The 23,002-nt window shown below is 42.3% G+C and overlaps 1 protein-coding gene across 2 annotated transcripts in view; it reads right to left on the minus strand.

The window, feature by feature from the left end:
• Nucleotides 1-23,002, minus strand: part of RFX4 (regulatory factor X4) — a gene marked incomplete at both ends in the record, with an annotated part of 160,628 nt that overhangs the window by 119,197 nt on the left and 18,429 nt on the right. Inside the window, 2 exons of one of the 2 annotated variants that reach the window (XM_080706410.1) lie at nt 15,333-15,419; nt 22,487-22,556. In XM_080706410.1, the coding sequence (XP_080562536.1) occupies nt 15,333-15,419; nt 22,487-22,556 (157 nt within the window). Of the gene's footprint in view, nt 1-15,332; nt 15,420-22,486; nt 22,557-23,002 lie in introns of those variants that run through there. The other variant, XM_080706411.1, reaches the window with a different exon arrangement.

A 23,002-nucleotide genomic window follows, 5' to 3' on the forward strand; every position in this document is an offset into this window, starting at 1 on the left:
GGGAAGTGAGAATTGATGAGACCTGAATTATGGTGAATAACCCACACACTCTCTGCGAGGTTCTTTCCTGATCGGGCCTTTGGGACTTCACTCTGGTGGTCCAGGCTCATCTCAACTACACTCCATCAAACCATACCCCAAATCAGCCTCTGCGAGAGGATGAGCTTCCTTAGCTCTGTGGTATTCCTGCAGAAGACAAAGGACCCAATTTTCAATGGCAAGGCTTTGGAATGTGAGAATTCTCTACTTTCTGAGAGGCAGAAGAGTACAAAGACCAGAAGACGAATGTCCAAAGGCAGACCCACACAGATGTGGTTCAGACCCCAGCTCCATCACTTACCAGCTGCGTGGCTTCGGGCAAGGTACTTAACTCCTTCAAGCTTCAGTCTCTTACACGTATAAACTAAAGCTCATGACAATAAACTTGCCTCCTAGGTCTACTGTGAATTCAATGAGATCACTAATTAGAGTACATTGCTTAATAAAATGATAGCCGTATATATACATTGATTATAAATTTATAGATTTATAGAATTTTGTTTAACAATCCATTCTTGGGGGGGGAGAGGAAAAAGAAACACAAAAGCATCAAGAGTGGTCACCCCTCAAGACAGGGATCAGAAGCGATTAGTTCCTTTCCTCACATTTTTTCCCAAGTATATCCACGCATAACTTTTATAGCCGAGAGACCTAGGTCTAAATGCCATCATTATGTTGTGAACATAAATTCACCGTGTGAACTGAGACTTCTTTATTCTCTTATACAGACAGAAATCAGATGGTCCATAGCTAGAGACTTGATTATTAGAATTATCAGCAACGACTGTAAAACAACGAGGGCTGATATATTCAAAATGAGAAAAGTGCTTAAAATCAAGGGAATCTTGGACAAAACAGAGGGGGAAATGGAGAATATTGAGGGAAATCGGGAAACTATGAAAAAGAATCAAATGACCTACCTACCTAGGAGGATACTGTATCTGAAATTGGGATCACCTGAATGGGCTTAGTAGCCCTAGCACGGTGCTGACTTCCTGTGTAATCTTACAAAGTCAATTTGCTTCTCTCAGTCTAAATAACCATGTCTAAAAGCTGTTGAGGAAGTTCTTTCCATGGGAGGTAACTTGTACTGAATTAATTCATGTATTACAAATAAAGGCTCTTTGCAACTAAGTAAGACTCTGTTTGAACATAAAGAATAAAAAATAGGGCTGGGGGTGTAGCTCAGAGGTAGAATGCCCCTGGGTTCCATCCCTAGTACCACAAAAATAAATAAATACATAAATACTAATAAATAAAGGCTGTAAACGCTAGATAAAATAAATTAATAGCCACTTGAAGGTACTGAGAGGCAATGCAAATGGGAATGGAAAAGCTATGAGTCTGGAGAGAAAGGAACACAGTAGTGACCCCCATGTTCACTTTGGCTTTTCCCCGAAGATATTTCCAAATTACTGTACAGGAAAACAGATCCCAAGCAAAGAGCACAGTCTGTTGATCAGAAGAGACTCGAGTCAGTTTGGAAGTTGTAGAGTAACTGAGGAGCAAGATTCCAGCGCAAAGGAAAATACACAAGGATGCAAACATATCTGGAGTTGAATTCTCCTCAGGCCTCGAGCCCACTCCTAAGCTGCATTTGCAAAGGGCAAGAAATGAAGGGAAAACAGCATCTAGAAGCTAAACAGCCGGTAGCTATTCGGTGAGGATCGTAGCTCAGGCTGAGTCAAGGGAGGGGGAATTGGGTAATTCTAGGGCTTTCAGCTGTGGACCCAGAAAAACCAAGCCCTGGGAGGAAAGGCCATACTCTAGTATTATGGACTACACTGAGGCAGAGTAGACCTGACCCAGGCTTGACAGGATCATGGAGATGTGCTGGTTCTCTGCTGCAACAAAACTGGACACTCCCCAGAGGAGGTTGGCATCACTTCTCCAAAGTCTCTCCAGCTTTGTACCCACAGTGTCCAGCACCGGATCAAAAAGCCTAAGACATTACCAAAAACCAGGACCAAAGAGGTCAAAGGGGAAAAACAGAAATGGATCCAGAGACTTCAGATTATTAGAATTATCAGCAAAGGACTTTAAAACAGCCAAGGCTAATGTAATCAAAAAGAGAAAAACGCTTAAAATCAAGGGAATCTTGGACAAAACAGAGGGAAAAATGGAGGCTATCAAATGAAATTGGAAAACTATGAAAAAGAATAAAATGAACTACCCACCTAGGAGAATACAGTATCTGAAATTGAGATCACCTGGATGGGCTTAGTCACAGACTATACATGATAGAAATTGGGAATTGAGAACTGAAAGGCAGGTTAATTAGAAAACTAAAAACTGCTACCAGGAGAAATCCTGAAACCCTAGTACCTGGGAGGCAGAGACAGGAGGATCGCAGGTTCAAGACCAGTCTTGGCAACTTAGTGAGGCTATCCGCAACTTAGTGAGACTCTATTTCAAAATAAAAATAAAATAGGGCTGGCGATATAGCTCTAATATAAAATCCTCCTGGGTTCAATCCTCAGTACCAAATAAATAAATAAAAATCGGAAAATAAATTAAAAATAAAATAGAGCTGAGGAATCTAGCTTAGAAGTAGAAAGCCCCTGGTTTAGATTCCAAGCCCACACACACATACACACACACACACACACACACACACACACACACACACACTGAAGTATAAATGGAGAAAAATGGACAAAGCAAAACTAAGAAGCATAAGGGGTATAGTCAAAAAGTTGGCTACAGATATGACATGCCTTCTAAAAGGAGATGAGAAGATGAGAAGGGCAGAAAAAAATGTTCAAGAGACAACAGCCAAGAATTCTATAAATCAGATGACAGACAACCTAATAACTTAAGAGACTCAGCAACCCCTAGGAAAAATAGGAGAAAACCACGTGCATATATATCATAGCCGAACTACTGAACATCAAAGATGAAGAAGAAATCTTAAAAGCAGGGAGAAACAAAAAGACACATTTTATTTGAAGGAAAGAATAAAAATAGTCTGAAGAAGGAGTAATGTAAGGTAGAAACAATAAGAGAACATATACTCCCAGCTGGACATGGTGGTACACATGTATAATCTGGTACTTAGGAGGCTGAGACAGGAGGGTCACAGGTTAGAGCCCAGTCTCAGAAACTTAGCAAGACCTTGTTAAAAACAAAAAGTAGTAAGGGTTGCAGGAGGTGTAGCTCAGAAGTAGAATGTCCTGGGTTCAATCCCCAATACACACACACACACACACACACACACACACACACACACACACACGGAAGAAAGAAAAAAGCTAGTATAAAGGCTAGTGGGTAAGGGACAGCATATTATTTTTGGGGAACTTCAAGTATATATTGAGGCCACTGCATAGTGATTTAATGACACCCTGTTTCAAAAGAAAAAGGGTCTGGGAGTATAGCTCAGAGGTATTGGCTCAATCCTCAGTATTGGTTATTATTATTATTATTATTTTGTCTGATAACTAACTTTTTAGTAGACGTCTCAGAACTCAGAAGACAATGGAATGGCTATATTAAGGTGCTAACAAGAAAAGAAAAGGAACATAAAAATCCCTCACCAGCCTGGAATTTTATATCCAGCAAAAATATCCTTCAAAAATACAGATAAAGAGCCGGGCGTGGTGGTGCACGCTTGTAATCCCAGAGCTTGGAAGGCTGAGACAGGAGGATCGCACAGGTTCGAAGCCAGCCTCAGCTACTTAAGTGAGGCTCTCAGCAACTTAGTGAGACCCTGTTTCCAAATAAACTATAAAATAGGTCTGGGAGTATAGCCTGGAGGTAGAAAAGCCCCTGGGTTCCACCCCCAGTACCACCAAAAAAAAAAAAAAACTATTAAAAAAAACAAAACAAAAAAACAAAAATACAGATAAAATAAAGATGCTTGTCATGATCTGCACTATTCTGTAGTACACTACAAGAAAACACTCCTGGGTAGAAGCACAGAATTGCTTTCAGGAATAAAAAATCCTGGAAAGTATAAATATGTGAAATAATAAATACTATCTGAAGTAATAATAATTAGTTATAATTTAAAATAATAATTTTTCTTGGGGCATATAACACATTTCGACGCGAAATGCACTGTAGCAAGAATCCAGAGGGTGAGAAAGAGGTAAATGGGCTTAGACGGAGAGCACTCTTGCACTGTGCTTGGCTTGGAGGAGTCATCTGGAGCGGAGGTACTAGGAGAACAAAACCGATGATAATCCCTAAGATTTCTGCCCTGAAAGTCGGCAAAGGAAAACATCTCGTTAAAAAAACTCCACTGATACTTCCTCCCCCCCAAATAAGGAAGAAGCATAAATAAAGACAGATGGGTCAAACAAAAGAATAGCAAGTTAGCTGACTTAAACCCAACAATGTTAGTGACACTAAACTAGGGTTTAGTAGCTCAGTGGTAGAACTCATGCTTAGCATGTATGAGGGCCCTGTTCATCCCCAGGACCAAAAATCCAGACAAACAAAACCCCTTAGTACTGGATATAGTAAGATTGAAAATAAAAAGGAAAAAATACACCATAATCCAATAAAAAGAAGGCTGGTGGTAGCTGGGTTTAGTGTGAGCCTGTCCTTGGGAGGCTGAGATAGGAAGATGACAGATTCGAGAACAGCCAACTATGTAGTGAGACTCTCAGTAATCTAGCAAGACCCTGTTTCAAATAAAAAAATAAAATAAAAAGAAGCCAGGTATGGTGATATATACTTACAATCCTACTACTTGGGAGGATCACAGGTTCAAGGACAGCCTCACCAAGTAATGAGACTCTCATCAACCTAGAGAGACCTTATTTCAAAATAAATATAAAATAGGGATGGGGTGTGGCTCTGAGGTAGAATGCCCCCAGGTTTAATTTCTGGTACCAAAAACAAAAAGAATTGATTTGGTTGTTTTTTTTAAAAAAAAAAATAAAAAGGACTGGGAAAGCCGGGAATGGTGGCACATGCTTGTAGTCCCAGTACTTGGGAGGCTGAGACAGGAGGCTCATGGTTGGCTGACAGCCTCAGCTACTTAGTGAGGCCCTCTGCAACTTAGCAAGTGCCTGTTTCAAAATAAAGAATAAAAAAAAAAAAATGAGCTGGCAGTATAGCTCAGAGGTAGAATGCCCCTGGGTTCCATCCCCAGTACTGCAAAAAAAAAAAAAAAAAGAGAGAGAGCTGGGAGTCTATCAGAGGTAGAATGCTCCTAGGTTCAAGGTTCAATCCTGAATAACACACACACACACACACACACACACACACACACACACACACCACAAAAGCAAGCAAACAGGTAAGCTGGTGTAGTTACACTAATACTGCACAAAATAGGCTATAAGGCAAAAAGTATAACTAGAAGTAGAAACATTTAAGAACAGTACAGGTTAATTCAACAAGAGGATATATACCAATCTTAAATTTCTAAGAAACGAATACTTTAAAATATATTCAAAAATCAACAAAATGGCAAAGATAGATGCCACCATAAGGAGAGCTGGAAACTTTAACACACTTTTCTCAGAAACTAAGAGAACAAACAAACAGCAACAACAAATCCGTTCCGATACGGACGAGTTACCGAACGTGACTCACCAGCCTGACCTGGTGACACCTGCAGAGCACTCTGTCCAGGAACAGGACGGCGCTCTTCTCAAGTGCACATGACATTTATCAATCGTGCGATTTACCATTTTAATTTACTTATCAGTAAAATTCACTGTTTACTGTCAGGACGGAAAGTAAGTCCCAACAATATCAAATACTGAAATTATCCAGAATATATGTTCTCTGACCACAGTAGAACTGAAGTGGAAGTCAGTAACAGGATGGCCACTGGGAAAATCCCCAATGTTTAAAAAATCAAACATCAGATTTCAAAATAAGCCATGGGTGAAAGGAGAAATCACAGTGGAAATTTATTTATTTACTTATTTACTTATTTACTTATTTATTTATTGTGGTACTGGGGATGGAACCCAGGGACGTTCTACCTCCGAGCTACACCTCCAGGCCTATTTTTTATTCTTTATTTTGAAACCAGGTCTCACTGAGTTGCAGAGGGCCTCACTAAGTAGCTGAGGCTGTCCTCCAACCGCCATCCTCCGGTCTCAGCCTCCCAAATGCTGGGATTAAAAGCGTGCGCCATCACGCCCGACCACAATGGGGATTTAAAAGTATGTTTTCCCATAATAATAAAAGTGGAACATCAAAAATTATGGTATGCAGTTAAGCCATGCTTAGAGGAAAATTTATAACTTCAAATGCATATCATAGGAAAGGATGAAAAATTGTGATCTAAGCGTCTGTCCCAGAAGGTAGAAAAAACAAGTTCAACTCAAAAGAAGCAGTAGAACAGGAATAATGACCGTAAGAGTAGAAATCAATGCAATAAAAAAGAGATAAATGCAATAAAAAAACAAAGGCAAAATTGGATCTTCGAGGACTAATAAAATTGATAAACCCTGGCAAGGCTGATCAAGAAAAACAAAGTAAATGTAAATTGCCAATAAAAAACGAAAAGAGACTATCATCATGTGTGTCAAAAATATGCCAAAAAAGAAAAGTTTGAATGTTATGCAAATATATTTAAAACTCAGCTAAAATGGATTCCTTAAAATATCAATTTATTAAAAGTAACAAAACAAGAAATAGAAACCTATGAATAATCCTACAGCCATTTAAAAAATTTAAAGCCATCATGAAATTCCTGCCCTCAAAGAAAACAAAACCAGATGACTTCAGTGCTGAGTTCTTTCAAATATTTAAGAAAGAAACAAATCTTTTTCCAGGCAACAGAAAATCAAGAAAATGCTGTGTGTGTGTGTGTGTGTGTGTGTGTGTGTGTGTGTGTGTGTGTGTGTGTTACTGGGGATTGAACCCAGGGACATTTTACCTCTGAGCTACATACTCAGCTGTATTTTATTTTTTTTTTTTGAAACAGTCTTCTAAATTGCTGAGGCTGCCTTTAAACTTGCTGTCCTCCTGTCTCAGCTTCCCAAGTACTGGGATTACAAGTGTGCACCATCAAGCCCAGCTTCATACTTCTTTTTATGAGGCCTGTACAATCCTGATATTTCAACCTGACAAGAACATTATAAGGAATAAAATCAAAAGCCAATAAATCCCATAAATATACATGCCAAAATCCTTAATAAATAGTAGCCAAACTCACCCAGATGTACATAAAAAGGTAATACTTTGGAGCAAGTGTGGCTTATTCCAGGAATACAAGATTGGCTTAAGATTCAAAATTCAATGAATGTAATTCATGACAGTCACAGAATTAAGGAGAAAAGAGATGATCACTGAAATTGATACGGAAAAAGGGTTTGAAAAAATTCAACACTGATTCAAGAGAAATCTCTCAGCAAAGCAGGTATAGAAGAGAATTTTTCTCAATCTGATAGTATCTACAAAAATCTATAATAAACATCAAACTAAATGTTTTCTCTCATTCCATTGGAAACAAGGCAGGAAGCTCACTACTACCATATGAACTCAGCTTTGCACTGAAGGTCCCAGCCAGGGCACTAAGGCACAGAAAAGAAAACACAAAAATTGTGAAGGAAACCACGCAACTATCGTTATTCTCAGGTGACATGATCGTGTTCACAGGTTATCCCAAAACTTCACACTCATGATAAGTAACGTTAGCAAAATACAAAGTCATTGTGCAAAAAGTCAACTGTACATTCACATGTTAGCTACTAGTCATTAGAAAATAAATAACACGCCAGGCGTGGTGGCGCACGCTGGTAATCCCGGCTCTTGGGAGGCTGAGACAGGAGGATCACATGGGTTCGAAGCCAGCCTCAGCTACTTAGTGAGGCTCTCAGCAACCTAGTGAGACCCTGTTTCCAAATAAAATATAAAAAAGGTCTGGGAGTATAGCCCAGAGGTAGAAAGCCTCTGGGTTCCACCCCCAGTACCACCAAAAAAAAAAAAAAAAAAAAAAGAAAAGGAAAGAAAAGAAATAACACTATGTACATTAGCACTGAAAAATATCAATTGCCTAGGAATAAACCTGAAGAAGGATGTGCCAAACCTCCACGCTGCTATAAAACACTGCTGGGAAAAATTAAAGATGATCTAAACACATAGAGGTCTGATACTACAGAAACACATTAAAATTTAATGTTGTTAATGTCAATTCTCAGTACAACCCGATATTAGATCCTAGCTGGGTTTTTTTTTTTAATATAGAATTCTAAAGTTGATTCTAAAATCTATATGGAAATGTTAAGAATGGAGATTACCCAAAACAGTTCTGAAGAAGAGGTCTTGTGCCGCCAGATACCAGACGTATCATAAAGGAGTGGTAATGAAGACGATGGGATTCGCCTCAAAAACAGACAAATACGACCAACAGTTTAGAATAAAGGACAGTTTAGAATCAAGCACAGATCCAAATACATGCAACCTGACGATGAATAAGAAAAGTGCTGCTAGAGCTCAGCGGGTGAAGATTACCTTCTCGACAGCTGGTGTTCTATACTTGAAAATTAATAAGAAAAAAAAAAGAACTTTAACAGCTCCTTCATACTACGAACAAAAACTCCAGATGGACTATTAATATAAAAGTGAAAAGTAAAATAATAAAACTCTGGATGATTAAAAAAAGAGCTCTGTAACCTTCAGAGAGAAGCAAAAATGTCTTAACAGGACACAAAAAGCATGAACTATAAGAGAAAAACATGGATAAATTAAATTTGATTAGAATTAAGTACTTCTGCTCATCAAAAGCTATCATTAAGAGAATAGAAAAAGAAGCCACAAACCAAGAGAAGATATTTGCAATAATCTGACCCGACAAATGTCTCCTATCCAATCTGTAAGAATAATTATCTTATGAAAGAGAATATCACACAAAAACATACCCACAGGCAAAAGATACAGCAGGGAGTTAGCAATAGATACCCAAATGTCCAGTAAGTATATCATAAGATTTCACACACCTTAGTTATCAGAGTAGTACAGATTAACCACAGAGGCCTGGGGTCTCAGCGCTTGCGAGGCTGAGACAAGAAGATTCAAGGCCAGCCTCAGCGACTTGGCGAGAGGATTAGCAATTCAGTGAGATTCTATCTCAAATATAAATAAGTAAATAAATAAATACATAAATAATACATAAATAAATGGGCTAAGGGTGTATTTCAGAGGTACAATACCCCTGTGTTCGACCCCCAGTATGAAAAAAAATCCACAATAATATATACTATACACCCATGAGAATGACTAATTTTTTTTTTCTGGTAATGGGGATAGAACCCAAGGGCATTCTACTTCCAAATGACACCCCCCCCAAACCTATTTTTTATTCTTTATTTATTTTTTATTTTTTGGTGGTACTGGGGTTCCTGGAAGCCCTTCTACCTCCGGGCTACACTCCCAGACCTATTTTATATATATTTTAAATTTGGAAACAGGGTCTCTTAAGCCAGCGCGGCTGGCTCCAAACCAGCAAGATCCTCCTGTGTCCGCCTCCCAAGCGCGGGGATTACAAGCGTGCGCCACCACGCCCGGCTTATTCTTTATTCTGAAACGGGGTCTCACTGAGTTGCAAAAGGCATCCCTAAGTAGCTGAGGCTGGCCTCGGACTGGAGTCCTCCTGTCTCAGCTTCCCAAATGCTGGGATTCCAGGTGTGTACCACCACGCCCAGCTGAGAATGACTGATATTTAAAGAAATGGCTCTACCAAGTGTTGGTGAGGAAGGGAGACAACTGAAACTTCCATAAATTGCTGGTGGGAATGTAAAGTGGTGCAACTACCTTAAAACACTGAAAGCTTCTACTAAAAATACATACCCTCATATCCTATGAACTAGTGATTCTATTTCTGGGGAAATACCAGCAAAAATGAATGCTTATTTCCATCAAAAGATGTACAAGAGCTAGGCACAGTGGTACAGACCTGTCATCCCGTACTTGGGAGGCTGGGATAGGAGGATTGCAGATTTGCAGCCAGTAGCATCAACTTAGCAATGCCGTCTGCAACTTAGAATGACCCTGTTTCAAAATAAAAATAAATAAATAAACAGGGCTAGGTGTATAGCTCACAAGTGGACTGCCCCTGGGTTCACTTCTCAGTACCACTAAATAAATAAGACTGTTCAGTATACTAATCCTTTTCAAATGCTTCCAAAATATGATACCAAAGCCGGATAAAAACACTGCAAAAAACATAGATCATTATCTCTTGTGAATCCTGATGCAGACATCCTCAACAAAACACTGCCAAATAGAATTGAACGGTGTATCAAAGAGATTATACACTGTGATCAAGTGGGATGTTTTCTTAAAATGTGAAGATGGTCCAATACATAAACATCATTGTATTATACCAAAAAAGAATAAAGGGGGAAATATGACCATGTCAGTTCACGCAGGACAAAAAGAAAAACCACCCAACAAAATTCAAAAACCTTTTCATGGTAAAAAGAAAACACTCAGAAGACTATAGATAGAAGTTACCTAAACATAATAAAAGATATGTATGGAAAATCCACAGATAACATCATACTCGATGATGAGACACTGAAAGCTTTTCATTTAAGACCAGGAACAAGACAAGCTTACCTGTCTTCACTGCCCCTTTTCAGTATAGTGCTAGCCAGAGCAATTAGGCAAGAAAAACAAATAAAAGGATTCCACAAAGTGGTAAGAAAAAGTAAAATTATCTCTGTTCATAGATAATATACATTTTATAGGTTAAAGACTTTTTGGGGGGGTGGTACTGGGGTTCCTGGAAGCCCTTCTACCTCCGGGTTACACTCCCAGACCTATTTTTCGGTTTTTTATTTGGAAACAGGGTCTCTTAAGCCAGCACCGCTGGCTTCGAACCTGTGCGATCCCCCTGTCTCCGCCTCCCAAGTGCGGGGATTACGAGCGTGCGCCACCACGCCTGGCTGGTTAAAGACTTTTAAGAACACATACACAATACATATATACACAAATGTTAGAACTAATAAATTCAGAAAGGGTACAGAATACAAAATTAACACACACACAAATCAGTTGCATTTCTATACACTTAAAATGAACAATCCAAAGAGGAAATTAAGAAAATAGCTCTATTTATAATTGAGTCAAAGAGAATAAAATTCTTAGGAATAAACTTCACCAATAGTTGTACACTGAAAACTATAAAATGTTGAGATAAAAGACAGCAATAAATGAAAAGCCATCCTGTGTTCATGGACTGAAAAACTTAATACAAAGATGTCAAAACTACCCAAAGAAACCTACAGACTCAATGCAAAAAAATCCAAAAAATCCAATAATAAAAAAAACAAGGGAGCCAGGCATGGTGGCACACACTTGTAATCCCAGTACTTAGGAGGCCGAGGTAGAAAGATTGAAGGTTGACGGACAGTTTCAGTTACTTAGTAAGGCCTTCTGCAACTTAGTGAGACCCTGTTTCAAAATAAAAAGTAGGGCTGGGGGTGTAACTTAGAGGTAGAATGCCCTTGGGTTCAATTCCCAGTAACACACACACACACACACACACACACACACACACACACACCTGGCATTTTTTCCAGAAATAGAAAAATCCATTTTAAAATTCATATGGAATCTAAAGGAACCTTAGACAGCTAAATTAAGTCTTGGGGGGAAAAAAAAAGAATAACAGTTGGAGATCTCACATATCCTAATTTCAAAACTTGCTGCAAAGCTACAGGGTGATTCTGGCATAAAGACAGACAGACATAATGACCAATGGGATAGAACATAAAACCCATTAAAAAAAAAAACCCTGAACATATACGATCAAATAATTTTTTACAAGGATGCCAAGACCATTCAGTAGGGAAAAGACAGTCTTTTCAACAGATAGTACTGAGAAAACAGGATAACATATGCAGAAGAATAAAACCGAATCCTTACCTAACACCATAACAAATACTAACTCAAAGTGGATCAGAAGTCTAAATTTAAGAACTATAACTATAAAACTCTTAGAAGAGAACACAGGGAAAAGCTATATCACATTAGATTTGACAATGATTTCTTAGATGGACTCCGGAGGCAAAGGTAATAAAAAAAGGTCATTTTTTTCTGAACATAAAGTACATAAATCTTACGAGAATAGTTTGCTGTAGTAGGACTACATAAAAAAAATCCTATGCCGTAAAGAACACAGCCAACAAAGATCACCCATGGAATGAAAATAAAACTGTAAATCATATATCTGGTAAGGATTTAATGGCCAAAAAATATCCTACACCTTAACAACGACAAACCAATAAAAATTGTGCAAAGGACTTAATTTTCTTCAAAGAAGATATGCAGATGACCAATCAGCACATAAAAAGATGTTCACTATACTAATGCAGATCAGATGAAATACTACTTCACACTCTGTAGGAAGGCGCGTATAAAACAAACAAGCAAAAAACAGGAGTGTCGCACTCTTGTAATCCCAGCACTTGGGAGGCTGAGACAAAAGGATTGCAGGTTCCAGGCCAGTCTCTGCAATTTAGCAAGACCCTCAGCAATTTAGAGAACCTGTTTCAAAATAAAAGAATAAAAAGGGCTCAGAGGTAGATGGCCCTGGGTTCAATCTTAACTATGACAAAAACAGAGGAAAAAAAAGAAAACTCAGAAAGTAACAAGGGATGGGCAGGATTATAGAGAAACTGGAACTTCTGTGCATTGCTATTGGGAATGTAAAAGGTTCTAGCCACTATGAAAGACAAGTTTGCAATTTCCCCCAAAAAAATTCAATGTAAAATTACCATTTATTCTAGTGATTCCAATTCTGGGTGTATACCCCCAATTGAAAGTAGAAACTTGGGCTGGGCGTGGTGGCGCAGGCTTGTAATCCCCGCGCTTGGGAGGCGGAGACAGGAGGATCGCGCAGGTTCAAAGCCAGCCTCTCTGGATAAAGAGACCCTGTTTCCAAATAAAATATAAAATAGGTCTGGGAGTGTAGCCCGGAGGTAGAAGGGTTCCATTCCCATTACCACCAAAAAGAAAAAAAAAAGTAGGAACTTGAGCAGATATTTGTACATCCATTTTCATAGCATTATTCACAATAAACAATTCCAGTAGAAACAACCAGAATGTGTGTAGCAATAAATGAATGGATAAAGAAAACGTGGTATACCCATAAGATTGTAAAACCTTTAAAAAGACGTTCTGACACATGCTAAAACCTGGGCTAACCTTGAAGGCATTATTTATGGAAAGTAAAATAAGTCAGACACAAACTACTATATATGAGATCGAAGAGTCCAATTTATAGAGGCAGGACACAAAAGAAGTTGCCAGAGATTATGGGGAGAATGAGGAGTTACTTAATCAGGACAGTTTCAGTTTGGGAATCGGAAAAGAGTTTTTGTGATAAAGTGGTGATGGTCACATAATAGTTTGTTGTCGGATGTGTTTGTTTGGGGCAGTGCTGGGGATAGAAACCAGGTGTTCTACTGTAACTGAGCTACATTCCTAGCCCCAAGGTGGATATATTTAATGATGCTGAATGTAGATTTAAAATGGTTAAAATAAGCTGGGCGTGGTGGCGCACGCTTCTAATCCCCGTGCTTGGGAGGCTGAGACAGGAGGACCGCACAGTTTCGAGGCCAGCCTCAGCTACTTAGTGAGGCTCTCAGCAACTTAGTGAGACCCTGTTTCCAAATAAAGTATAAAAAATAGGTCTGGGAGTATAGACCAGAGGTAGAAAGCCCCTGGGTTCCACCCCCAGTACCACACACACACACAAAAAAAAAAGGTTAAAATAAACTGGGCATGGTGGCGCATGCTTATAATCCCAGTACTTGGGAGGCTGAGACAGGAGGATCACAGGTTCATGGCCAGCCTCAACAACTTAGGGAGGCCCTCTGCAACTCAGTGAAACCATTTCAAAATAAAAAATAAGGGCCAGGAGTGGTGGCACATGCTTGTAATCCCAGCATATGGGAGGCTGAGACCAGAGATCACGGTTCACAGCCAGCCTCAGCTACTTAGTGAGGTTTCAAAATAAAGAATAAAAAATAGGGCAGGGGGTGTAGCTTGGAGGTTGAATGTCCCTGGATTCCATCCCCAAAGCCACAAAATAAGTAAATAAGTTAATTAATTAATTAATTTTAAAAATAGGGCTGGGAGTATAGAATGCCCACAAAAACCCACAGTGCCACAAAAAAAAGAAAGAAAATGATATGTTATGTCTATATTACCAAAATAAAATGAAACTTAACAAAATAGATTATCAAAAACTTGAAACAACTCAAATATCCATCAACATTTAAATGGATAATACAGCCAGGTGTGGTGGCACCCATAAGCAATCCCAGCACTTGAGAGACTGAGACAGGAGGATCACGGGTTTTAGGCCAGCCTCAGTGAGATTCTCAGCAACCTAGCAAAACCCTGTTTATAAGTAAATAAGTAAATAAATAAATAAATAAATACAGGGTCTGGAAGTATAGCTTAGAGGTAAAATGCCCCTGTGTTCGATCCCTACTACCATCACTCCCTAAAGTTTTTTTTTTGTATACTTTATGTTCAATTTGGCTCACTTTTTATAAAAGGAAGAAAAATGGTGATAGGACTGTCAATAGCAGAGGAAGCGGATGCCTGTGCTAAGCAGACCTCCTAGGGGACTGTGGGTTGGGAGGTCCCAGGCTCAGGCTCTGAAAAAAGAGCCACAATCGTGCACTTTACCAACCAAGGGAGAAAGATACTTCTCATCCTGCCAGAAGTGGCATTTATAATAAGTTTCCCCCGACACACACACACACACACACACACACACGCGCGCGTGTGTGTGTGTGTGTGTGTGTGCTCAAGGTGCAAATACTAGTCCCAAGTGGTTTCCTGCTCTTAAATATAGGCCACCCAGAAGCCCCAGGCTGCCCCAACACAGGCTAAGGTGGAAGCCCGGGGATTTATGTCTTCCAGTTAACTCCAGTTCTCTAGTCCAAGTCCAGAAGAAACTTTTCCTTTCCAACAACAAGAACATTTGTGATTCTAAGACAACAAACCCATGACACAGCTACTTTTAACTCACATCGGTGGTGGACACAGAGAATGGCTTTCCTCCTCGGGATCCGCATTTACCCAACCGCAGCGTCACTATGACAGGTCTCCGGGGACACAGGCTGGCAGATCCACTGCAGAAGGTGAGTCTGTCAGCGCCACGTTCTCGCCATGGCCACCTGGCTGGATTCCGCTCCCCTTTGCGGACTACTACGGGGAGGGCCTGGGCCATTTCGTAAATGGTTGGAGGCTGTCTCGTTCCAGGTGGCTCACCCCAGCCCAGCAACCTAGGGGTGCTGGCCTCCCGTCAGGACATGGGTCATGTCTGAGATTTCATGGAGGAATGAGTTTCAAGCACTTACTTTCATCATTAGAAACATTCCCCAGAGATGTGTGGCTGGAATAACGTTTGTTTTCACTTTCATTGAGACATCTTTCAATCCAGCTCTCTAAAAACAAACAAACAAACAAAAAAGAAAAAAATAACACAAAAAGAAATCACAGGATTGCTGTGTTTGTCAGGAGACAGGCCCATTATACATGCATTGCTCATTGGCCCTCAGAGGACAGCTGCTCGGACCAAAGCGGATTTTACAGGAAGCTCCACACGTGGCCTTGCCGATGAGACGTAGCTGAGTAGTTTGGAGGCGATGCAGCCACTTGAAGCCCCACGTGAGCACTTCTGGATCAGATTCTACTGATTTTGAGTATCCATAGCCCAATACTACCAATTTAGGATTATCTTCTCTTTTTTTTTTTCTCTCTCTCCCTCTCTCTCTTAAAGATACATTCCTGAAAAGTAGTTTGCAACACAAATTTGGGTCAACTGGAACCACAGGTGGTAGTTTGCAAACTTGTAATTTAGCAGCAGAACCTTTTCTTCAAATAAAAAGAAAAGCAAACAAACCCCCAGGGCCTCTGAGTGAAGAGGGGAGGCAGGCAGGGAGCCTAGCAGTGACCTTCCTTTGCCCAGTGACCCCCAAAGGGGCTCTTCACAGACTGTAGTCTGTAGTAAGAGGAGAAATCAAAGCACTACAATAGCTAGGTAGCACTTTTAACATCTGAGGAACCACAGTTCTCTATCCAATTTCAAAGGCCACCATGTAATTTTCCCACAAGGTAGCATAATGTTTGGTCCATTTTCTAGACCACCGGCAACTCGGTCATCCGTTCAGTCATCAATCACTCAACAACGTCAGCTGAGTAGCGTCAGTTGCTTGTTTTGAAAACTCCGTGTTCCAATGAGACAGATACAGTGGGGACAATTTGAACACGGTGCAAACTTTGTGTTGTCTCGCATTCCGTTTCCTTCACTTTTAGGAGAACCCAGAAACCTGCACCTACCTGAACTGAAACCCAGGGGAAGATGCAGAAGGCGCGCAGCACAAACTCACACAGCAACTTCAGTTCACCAAGGTTTATAAGCCACACCTGCCCAGAGGACGCACCATCTACCATTCCCCAGTCGCGCCTAAGCTGCAACCCCTCGGACCACTTTTAAAAGTGATCTCCAGGGCTTTTCCAAGATGAAGTACCAGAGTTATTGTATTTGTGCATCTCTTAATCATTGTGTGTGTGTGTGTGTGTGTGTGTGTGTGTGTGTTACCAGGGATTGAACCCAGAGGCATCCTCAGTCCTATTTTATTTTTTATTTTGAAACAGGGTTTCACTAAGTTGCAGAGGGCCTTGCTAAATTGCTGAGGCTGGCTGCGAACCTATGATCCTCCTGTCTCAGCCTCCCAAGTTCCAGGATTCTTGGCGTGCGCCACCACATCTGGCTTTCTCTTTATCGTTTATCATGTGCGAAACTGTGTCGACATTTTTATTAGGCTCCTTTTTAATGTATCATTAACAAAATGTGTGAGCACTGTGCCCCTAAACTTATTTTTTCCATTAAACTCCGTAATGTTTCTTGTGAAATTTACATATCATGGTGATTCCTAAGGACGTGTATGTGGTGTGATAGCAGGCCTGACTGATACCTCTGGCCACGTGCTTTCAAACAGAGCCGGTCCTCTGTTGCCGTCTTTATAATATGGGAACTGACATTTACTGAACACCTATTTCAACGTGACAAACCCTCTCCATGTGTTACCTCCTCGCAACTGTCAGGAGCAAGGATTTTAATCTCTATTTTTCCTAGAAAGCCACCAAGGCTTAGAGGGATTGGGTAATGTGCCTCCTTTAATTCAAGGAGCCTAGGAAAAGCTAGCTGTTTAAAACCTTGGGTTAAAAACTAGAAAAAGAAGCCAAACTGACGAGTTTGCTACACAGAGAAAAGAAAAATCAAATGCAAACGGCAGGGAAGAATGTTGGATTTTCTGTTGTTTTTACATTTCATACCCTGAAAAACTGTTCTTTAAAAAATTGCTTCCAAAATTGTAAATAAGTAGGGGGGAAGATATCCAAGGGCAGGAACAAGAGCCAGCTTGTTAAGAGGATATGGAAATCTGGTGTTTCCAAGGAAATATTGAGGAGCAGAGAAGTTGAAAACATGAAAACATTCTATCCCTTCCAGATATCAAATGTACAGTCTATAAAAACAAGCTCGTACTACTCCCGAAGCTGGGATGCACGAGGAAGGTGGGTGTTTGTCCTCACGTTGAATCCCAAAGCATGGCTGATCGCAGATCTCCAAAATCCTTTCCCGGGCTTTCCGGAATGTCTCCACAGATCTTCTCACCCCTTCCAGTCCTGGCACATTTCCCTGGCAACAGCCGTGGCTGAGTTTGGATGGCATCTACTGAAGTTTGCCGCTCCTGCTGCCGCCAAACCACAGCACTAGAAGCAATGTCTGCTGTTCTAAGCCAGGCCTTGGTCTTCCTCGGTAAGTACACACACCCAGTTACCATCAAGTACACGCACAGGTACTCGCACACACACACTCACACATATACTTCCGCCCCTTTCACAAGCCAGGAACCAAGGAAACGCTCCCCTCACCCACTTGCTTGAGCCAGAATCGGGCCTTCAGCATCAGAGTCCTTAGAAGGGGCTGTCTGCGTGGCGAGAACCCCTGTGATTGGTGGGACAGGTGCTGGAGAACTTATGGCAACATTCCGGGGAGGAGCTGGCTCTAAACGCCAGGTAGGTCAAGAGGGTGAAGCACCTTCCCACCAGGGTCCATGTCAGGTAAGAACTTTCCCAATGGCTCTGCCTCTACTGCCCAACCCCAGCACTGGAGAGGGACAAAAGCTAAGGTCCAGGAGGGGAGAGACAGGAGGAGGATCCATGAAAGAAAAACAAGAGACATCTCTGGTAACCCTTTCTGCAACCATTACACACATGCAGGTCTCTGGTCCCAAGGCCAAGGCCTGTAGTCTTGCCGCTACGCACTCTGCTCCAGAAGGAACCCAAAATAAATATGGTCTCCCTGGCATTTGGCCAATATAGGAAGACCACCATTCCGTCTTCATTTTCCTGGTCGAATACCTCCCTTGTTTCAGGTCTTTCTTGGAAGAAATTGTTCTCACTTCTTTGCCATCCAATGTTCCTGTTTCTGGAAGTCTTCCAGTTAATCAACATCCATGTGAACCTCTGGTACCCAGGATAGACTCTGAGGGTCCAGGCAGTCGCTTGAGCAGTACCACATATGGATGAAGCTGGACACCTGGGTTCCAGATTGCACGGATGTGACACTCTAAATATCTACACAGGCCATGGGCCTTGGGCTCGCAGGAGCACTGTGACATTTGTCTTCTGCCCTGAGGGGTCCTCTGCAGGGGCTTCTGAGCTCATGGCCCATAAGTTAGGTTGTTCCATATGCCCAGGAGGCCTCAAGTTGGGTAAATCCAAGAAAACTTGATGTACTTTAAAACTTTTTTTTTTCTCTCTTCAGCACTGGGAATGGAATCCAGGGGTACTCTACCTCTGAGATACACCTCCAGCTCTATTTTTTTATTCTTTGTTTTGAACAGAGTCTCACTGAGTTGCAAAGGGCCTCACTAAGTAGTAGCTGAGGCTGTCCATGAACCCAGATCTTCCTGTCTCGGCCTCCCAAATGCTGGGATTAAAAGCGTGTACCACCACACCCGGCTTTAAACTATTTTTAACAATGGATTTGGGTCTTACAGAGCTCAAGATTTGCTCAACCAGAATAACATTTAGGTCAGATTTTTAATAAAGTCCTGTGTTTCTCTGCCTGTTTTGTTTTAGACTATGTGATTTAATAATAAGGGCCCCTTATTATGGACCAGGCATTGTATAAACACATTACACACGTCATCATAGAGCTCCCTTACAATTCTATGAGGTATGTGCTGGTTTTGTTTTTTGGGGTGTGTGTGTGTGTGTGTGTGTGTGTGTGTGTGTGTGTGCTGGGGATTGAACCCATGGGCATTCTACCTCTGAGCTACACCACCATCCCGATATTTTATCCTTTTTCTTGAATCAGGGTCTCAATAAGTTGTAGAGGGCCTCAATAAGTAGCTGAAGCTGGCCATGAACCTGGATCCTCCTGTCTCACCCTCCCAAGTACTAGGATTACAAGCGTGGGCCACCACACCCAGCACGCATATGCTGTTAATAGGCACAGTTTAGAAATAAAAAACCCAAGTCTCAGTGAGGTTAGGTTGCTTATCCAAAGTCACCCAGCTAGTAACTAGAGTCAGGACCAGCATCTAAACTCAGAGTCCAAAATCAGAGGATAACTATGAGGCTTGCCCCAAGTGTGAACTAAGCTCCCTCCTTCATCCTGTGTCCTGGAGCACACTGGCGATAATGCAGCACAGATCATGGCCTTAGATTAGGACTTAAGCTAAAACACTACTCACACACATGTCTGTCAAGTTCATTGGCATATTTCTCCATCGTTCTTGGTCAGACACAGAGAGCTCTTTAGTTTACAACTTAAACATCTTAACGGAGCTCATCCGATTCTTGTCTTTGTTTCTCCTTTAGTTCCTGATATCAAGGTTTTCTACACCTGCCCTCCATACATGGCACATTTATAATACTCTTGATGTCTGAAGATGCAGATATATAAGTAGGTCTATCCCTATGGCTATATAAGTTTTGCAATAATTTTCTTTTCATCCTCATAAGGTATGAAAAAGTACAACACATCAAAGGCGATAGTTTAAATTATAAAAAAAACTCAACAAACATCTTTTTTATGGCTGGCCCTGAGACTGGCCCCAGAGATGTTGCAAGGTAAATATGTATCATTAATGCATTATTTTTTTTTAAAGAAAACGACTAAGTTCCTCCTGTTGTGCCAGGAGGAACTACATCGCCATGTTCACGTACATGGCCTCAGTGAAGCCTCTAAACTACAGTGCGTGGTATGTCTTAACATCTCTTTTTATAGATACAGAAGCATCATAGTGAAGCAGAAGTTCTAAAGCAAGGCCGGGTGTGGTCCATGCTGCTATACTGGCACCGTGTTCTTGGCATCTCCTGGGATGCAGGAAAAAGAGCGCTCACTTTATACTTGACTCTTCCCTGTTCCCAACTGTCTCATTCTAGAGCCACAAAAATCACCTGACCTTTCAGTAAGAAGCAAGCTGGAGCTAAACACCCAGAAGGCTGTGAGCACGGGCTCCTGAGCAGCAGCCCTTCCCCCGCCTCACCTGGGATCATGGGCGGGAGGAGGATGCAGACTGTGCCTGCGGACCCTCATCTCACAAGGAGATGAACCCACCTTTTTTAGAGGCGGACCTTTTCTTGCCTCTTCAGTTTGAATGAAAGACTTGGAAACCAATTTGAAATGATGTCTGCTGTCTCACAGAATGAGGTTAAGAAGAGCCATGCTGTGTGGCTGGGTTTTCTAAGAGGTGTTTGCTCCCTATGGAGAAACAAAACAAGTGGCCACACCCAGGACAGGGTGTGTCCAGGGTGACCCCAGACTCAGAGCGGAGCTTCACCAGCACGAATCCATCTAGCAGGGAGACAGATCATCCAGCTAATTAACCCAGATCATCAAGATCCAGGTAATCGTTAAAGTTTACAGCACGCATGCCCAGTGCCTCTTATCCATCCACTTTTCATTCATTTTGCAAATAAATATCAAATGCCTTCCATGTTCTAATAGAAGAATGAAAGCTATTTAACAGGAAGCTGATACATTGAAGCAGGATAGTTCTGGTAGGCCAGGGTCACAGGGCCTAAAAAATGTCTTATTTATTTATTATTTATCACGTTTTTGCTTCACCCCTTTAAAAGGTAGGTTCTAACAACCTCATCTGTCTTCTTCCCCAAGGGCCGAGAACAGTGTCCGGCCCATAGCTGGTAGTGATGGTTGGGAGGAAGAAAAATAGGATGAAAATCCAGGGAATAACAGACAGGGAGATCATCCCTTGGTACCGCCTCTGAAGAGAAACAGAACTTGAACAGGGACTTGTGTGTAGAGGGAAGCGAGGCCTTCACAGACTCTGTCAGCGAGGGAAGCTCAAGGGCCAGGGCCCTGAGGCTGCGCCATTCTCGACTTGTTCCAGAACAAGTTCCAGAAAGGCCCAGGCCGAAAGTCAGTAGGAGAGGAAAGAGAGGCAGAGGCAGGCTTGGGGAGATGTGAGGTTTGGAGTTGGAACAATTGGATTTCAAACCCCAGCCTGACCACTTACTAGCTTCTAACGTCAGGAGGTTCCTGAGTCTTCCGGATTTCTCCAAAGATTCACTGAAGTGATACTTCCTGTAAAGCACTTAGTGTCGGCTTAGTGGGCCGTGGAAAAAGGAGGCCAGCCTGACCTCCATCCACGGGGAACTCACGGCCGAGGGGCGAGGACGGATGCATAACGGTGACATCTAATAGCCTTCCTGTGATGATCCTTCTGCCTCACACGTTCATCTCTACTCCCCAGAGAAATCCAAACAGAGATTTTATAAACTCTAATTTGCCAGGAGGAAACCGAGACTCCAAATTAGGTAAAGCCCCTCAGCCATCTGGAAGCTGGGCCAGGTCAGGTCTGTCTGACCAAAGCCGGCCTTGCCTGCCCTGTGATTTACTGCCTTCCCCATCACGCAAGGAAGCAGGAGTCCCAGGTCCAGAAGGTGCTGTGGGGACAGACAGAGGACAGCTTCCAGACAGGGAGGCTTTTCAGAATCCTTAAAGGATTCCCCACCTGCAAAAAGGAAAGTGGGGACTTGGGGCCAGAGGACTGCCATCACAGACAAAGGCACCATGTCGTGAAAGGCCTGGTGGATCCTGGAAAAGGTGGCGAGCTCATGGGCCGCTGCACATTGGAACGGCCCCTGCCCCTAGGAATGGCAGGAGACAGGTGGGGGGGGGGCGGTGGTCAGGAGCTGCCTGCAAAGGCCTCAGAGCGTGCAGGGGGCTTTGTCTCCCAGGAGCTGAGTGAGAACGGGTCTTACGCAACACCTGAGGAAACCGCCACCTGACTTACAGAGTGTCACTGGGTTTTTAATAGAAGGCATTATTCAGACTGCATCAGCAGTCTTTCAGGGCACTGTGCTGGGGCCTATTTTAGGAACTTGCAGCTTTAGAAACACTACATAAAAGAATCGACAGGCCACACTGGTAGCTACCAAGGAGGGTACTTCCCCGGGCCCTGGTCATTACCAATGGAGCCGCGCCTGCATGGCCTGCTCCGGTCCCCTCCGGCACCTGCGCGTGCCTTCCTCTTGATCATTCTCTCCAAGCCTCTTTTTCTCTGTCCTCTCAGGGTCCCTGCTGGTGGCCACACTCACAGGAACCAGCCTGGGCCCCAGGAGGCAGCAGCTGTGGCCTCTCCGGGAGCCCCTCAGACCAACAGGTTGCCATGGCAACGCCACAGGCCCTGCCCCAGGGGCAGCTGGGTTCCAGGAAGGGGCCCTGCCCCTGCTTTTATTCCTTCCCTGGCTCATCAAACATTGATTTAGCGCCTACTGTTAGCCAGGCTCTGGGGATCTGGGGATGAACAGGGCCAATCAGTCCCTGCTCACAGGGAGCTTGTGTTCTGTGGAGGAGATGGAAAAGGGCAAATACTCAAGATGGCTTCAGAAGGCAACTGGTGTTGTGGATAAAATAGGGCTGTGGAATGGGGTCGAGAGACGGGGTGCTGTTTCGTGTGGTGGGGATACTGAAGGCCTCTCTGGG

The sequence above is a fragment of the Muscardinus avellanarius genome (assembly GCF_963383645.1).
Source record: "Muscardinus avellanarius genome assembly, chromosome: 11".
Lineage (NCBI taxonomy): Eukaryota > Metazoa > Chordata > Mammalia > Rodentia > Gliridae > Muscardinus > Muscardinus avellanarius.